Source organism: Temnothorax curvispinosus, unplaced genomic scaffold (assembly GCF_003070985.1).
Source record: "Temnothorax curvispinosus isolate PA1 unplaced genomic scaffold, ASM307098v1 QBEX01011866.1, whole genome shotgun sequence".
Taxonomy (NCBI): domain Eukaryota; kingdom Metazoa; phylum Arthropoda; class Insecta; order Hymenoptera; family Formicidae; genus Temnothorax; species Temnothorax curvispinosus.
Window position 1 is genome coordinate 15,615 of NW_020221646.1, and position 3,607 is coordinate 19,221.

At 32.3% G+C, this 3,607-nt stretch overlaps 1 protein-coding gene across 1 annotated transcript in view; it reads right to left on the reverse strand.

Moving 5' to 3' along the window:
- The window catches only part of LOC112461895 (fatty acid synthase-like), a 17,855-nt gene extending 14,537 nt beyond the window's left edge, over positions 1 to 3,318 (reverse strand). The window contains exon 1 of the mRNA XM_025027313.1: positions 2,781 to 3,318. Coding sequence (XP_024883081.1) covers positions 2,781 to 3,128 — 348 coding nt within the window. The 5' untranslated portion in view covers positions 3,129 to 3,318. The remainder of the gene's footprint in view (positions 1 to 2,780) is intronic.
- Between the last annotated feature and the right edge of the window lie 289 nt (positions 3,319 to 3,607).

A 3,607-nucleotide genomic window follows, 5' to 3' on the forward strand; every position in this document is an offset into this window, starting at 1 on the left:
CTATTATAAATGCAAATAAATATCTATAACTTATACGTCATATAAATGCGTATAGTGAACTGTTGTAAGCATATATCCAGCACATCAAAAATGCTCACTGAGCGGCTACCTGTGAGCGCTCAATGAGCGCTCAATAAGCGATCGTGCTTCTGGATGCAGCCATTGATGGCATCATAACTGCAAAACATCCCACACCTTGATGGTGATTATGACTGTCATTTTGATGTCTGTTTGATGTCAAAGTAAATAATTCTCTCTATAGTAATAAATGCAAGACTAAAATCAAATTAAAACTAAATTATATTAAATAAGAAATAAAATAAAGACAAAAATGTATTACATAAGTAATATTTAAATGGCTTCGTGGATTAAAATTCAGTATGAAGAATAGGGCAAGGAAAACCGTAACATCTAAAAACTGTATATATAAATAAAGAAATTATTGCGAATAATATTACCTCAGTTAGGATTTGAACCTGGAACTTTCCTTATTTCGTGAAAGATGTCGTATCAATTCGACCACTGAGGCATGTGGTAATATTTATCGCAATTTACCATTATTATTACCACATGCCTCAGTGGTCTCGATTTAATTGGAGGGGGGGTGGGAGGAGATTTTACTACTTCAACCAGAATTGTGTTTCAAGTGTGACGATTTTGCAGTTTACCATGGTTGGAATAATACTTGTCTATTAAAAATAATAAAACACGAACATTCTGTTACGGCTTTCCTTGCCCAATTCTTCATACTGAGTATTACATAAAGGTTTTTTATTCAAATTTAAACTACAGGGGTATTCAAATAAGTTAGAGTTTAACGGTTTAACAGGTTATGTCGGGTTAAAGTCGAGTAAAAAGTTAATTTTTAAACTTTTAACCCAAAGATTAATATGTGATAGGTTAATGAGTCACTTATGTATTTTGCATAACCTTAAAGAGTATTGCGCCCAAAGTTAATTAATTAACTTTTTACTCGACTTTAACCCGACATAACCTGTCAAACCGTTAAACTTTAACTTATTTGAATACCCCTTATATGTTCTTAAAGTTGGCAGGTAACTTAAAATCACATGGCAGGTTAAATGATGTAAACCAACTTCGTTAACATAATAAACTAAAAATTTTTTATAAACATTTTTGTTATATATATATATATATATATATATGGGGCATTCTCCGTGAAATCAGACACCCCCCTGTCCAAAAATTGGGGTCACCTAAAAAATTCTTTTGGGGCTCATTTTATAGCTACACATATGTAGTTTTAGTTGAGCTGTGGTTTTTTGAAAAATCAACATGGCGGAACCCAATATGGTGGCCGAAGTCTGCGGGTAACGAGGTGCGACAGATGAAATCGTTACTTGGAAGTTATAGACTGTCATAGAAAAATGTGTTAATGTGTTTATTTAGTAGTTAGCATTGAATCCATGAAAAAAATAAATTTTTAGTTTGTCCAAAACCAATATGGCGGCCAAATTATCCGTGAAATGCTAAAAAATAACTATTTCGTTCTTTAAAACGTACAAACTGCGTTCAATTTTCATGAAAATTTATATCATGATACATTTTAAGATGTTGATCATAAATTAACAATTGGGACGTCGTATTTGAATATATAACGAAACCCAATATGGCGGTTGTATATTCGAAAAATGCTAAAAAATAATGACGTCGATATTCAAATCATACAGACTCGTTCTAATTATTATTAATTTGAGTATTACGGTATTTTTTAATTGCTTTTTTTTATTTACTTTTTCAAATTTTTATGAATTTTTATTATTTTTTTATCTTTGATTATGATTACGTTATTGCGGTGACAAAATTTGAACGTGGTTGATCAAATATGATTTTTCCAGTGAATACAGAATAATTTTTGAATAAGTAAGTGAAGGCAAGACAGGTAGTCTTTCGAGCCAGTGAAGGCAAGAGAGACAGACTGTCCGGCCAGTGAAGGCAAGAGACCACTATATATATATAAAATAATATATAATATTTATAATATAAAATAATATATTATATATATATATATATATATATATATATATGTATATATATATATATATATATATATATATATATATATATTTATATATATCCAGATAGCAAAGCGTGTCTGAGCAAAATCGCGCAAACCTGTGATTGCTTATGATGCTGGCAACTTGTACATTTAATTGCTTCTATTGATTTCGAGTAATTTAATATTTGAAGCAACACGCAGGCAACATATTGGATATATGTATTGCCAGCAATTTGTCGGCAAGAAACAGCATCAAATTTATTTCGCGTTGCTAGCAATATATGACAGCATTGTGTGATCCTATGAATTATTACAGCAACGTGACAGCAACAGCTCGAATTTTGAATCAGTTAAATGGGTGACGATTTTAGACCGCAGCATAATTTGCCAACAAGCTGCTGGCAAGTTGCTATACAAAATTGTTATATCGTCAAGGCATCAACTTGCCGACAAATGCGGACTCAGTGCCACAATTCTGATAGCAATATACATACTATGTATATGTTGTCGACAACATGCCAGCAACAATGCAGACACGTTGCTATCTGGGTATGTACCAACGATAAAATCGAATTTAATAAAAGGTTTTTGCGATATTTTAATAAATCTTTGAGTTCGAGTGCGATAGAGTGTCAAACAATTCTCACGTAAAATGATCTCTGTGTGTGTGTGTGTGGGTGTGTGTGTGTGTGCGTGTGCGCGATAAAAATAAAAATAAATTTAAAAATAAAAATATAAACGCAAAAATCATTTGTTTTACCTTGGCGATCTGAGAAAAACCACTTGCTGCTTCAGCATGACCAAGATTGGATTTTACAGAGCCGATCATTAATGGAGTTTTTCTATTCTTACACAAAACATTATGAATAGCATTGATTTCCTGAGGATCGCCGACTTTGGTGGCGGTACCATGTGTTTCAATGTAATCTATGCAAGATGTCGGTATTCCGCACTCATTGTAAAATTCCATTAGCAAAGTACTTTGCACAAGCATCGATGGATATGTTATTCCTTCTTCTTTGTAACCATCGCTGTTTGTCTTAATATGCGGACATATAGCATAAATTCTTTTCGCATTCTTTGCTTTTTGGAGGTATATCACTCCCATTGTTTCGCTACGTGAATAACCGTTTGCAGCGACATCGAAAGGTCTGCAGTAACCATTAGGTGACAAAACACCTAAAAGATAAAAAATATATATCCCGGGAAAAAGGAATTAGATCTGCCGAGATACATGATCATATTTAAATTATCAGATCTGACCAGATCTGCAAATTGTCTCTATCTGCAATGGCTAGATCTGAACAGATAACCAGATTTGACAAGATATAATTTGATTTGTCAAGATATAATTATTTACCAAATGTATCCAGATCAGATATAATTAAAAATCATAAAGGAGTGTAAAATTATATAAAACTATAAATATATTGATTCAATTCAAGTGTGTCACTTTATTTTATTACAAGCGTGGACTCCGATACATCTGATATAAATTGTACCGTACGCATGATTTATAGCCGTTTTTATACCACCGTTTGTCATATTTTAAATACGAGAAACAGATCTCATCGAATGTCATCTATC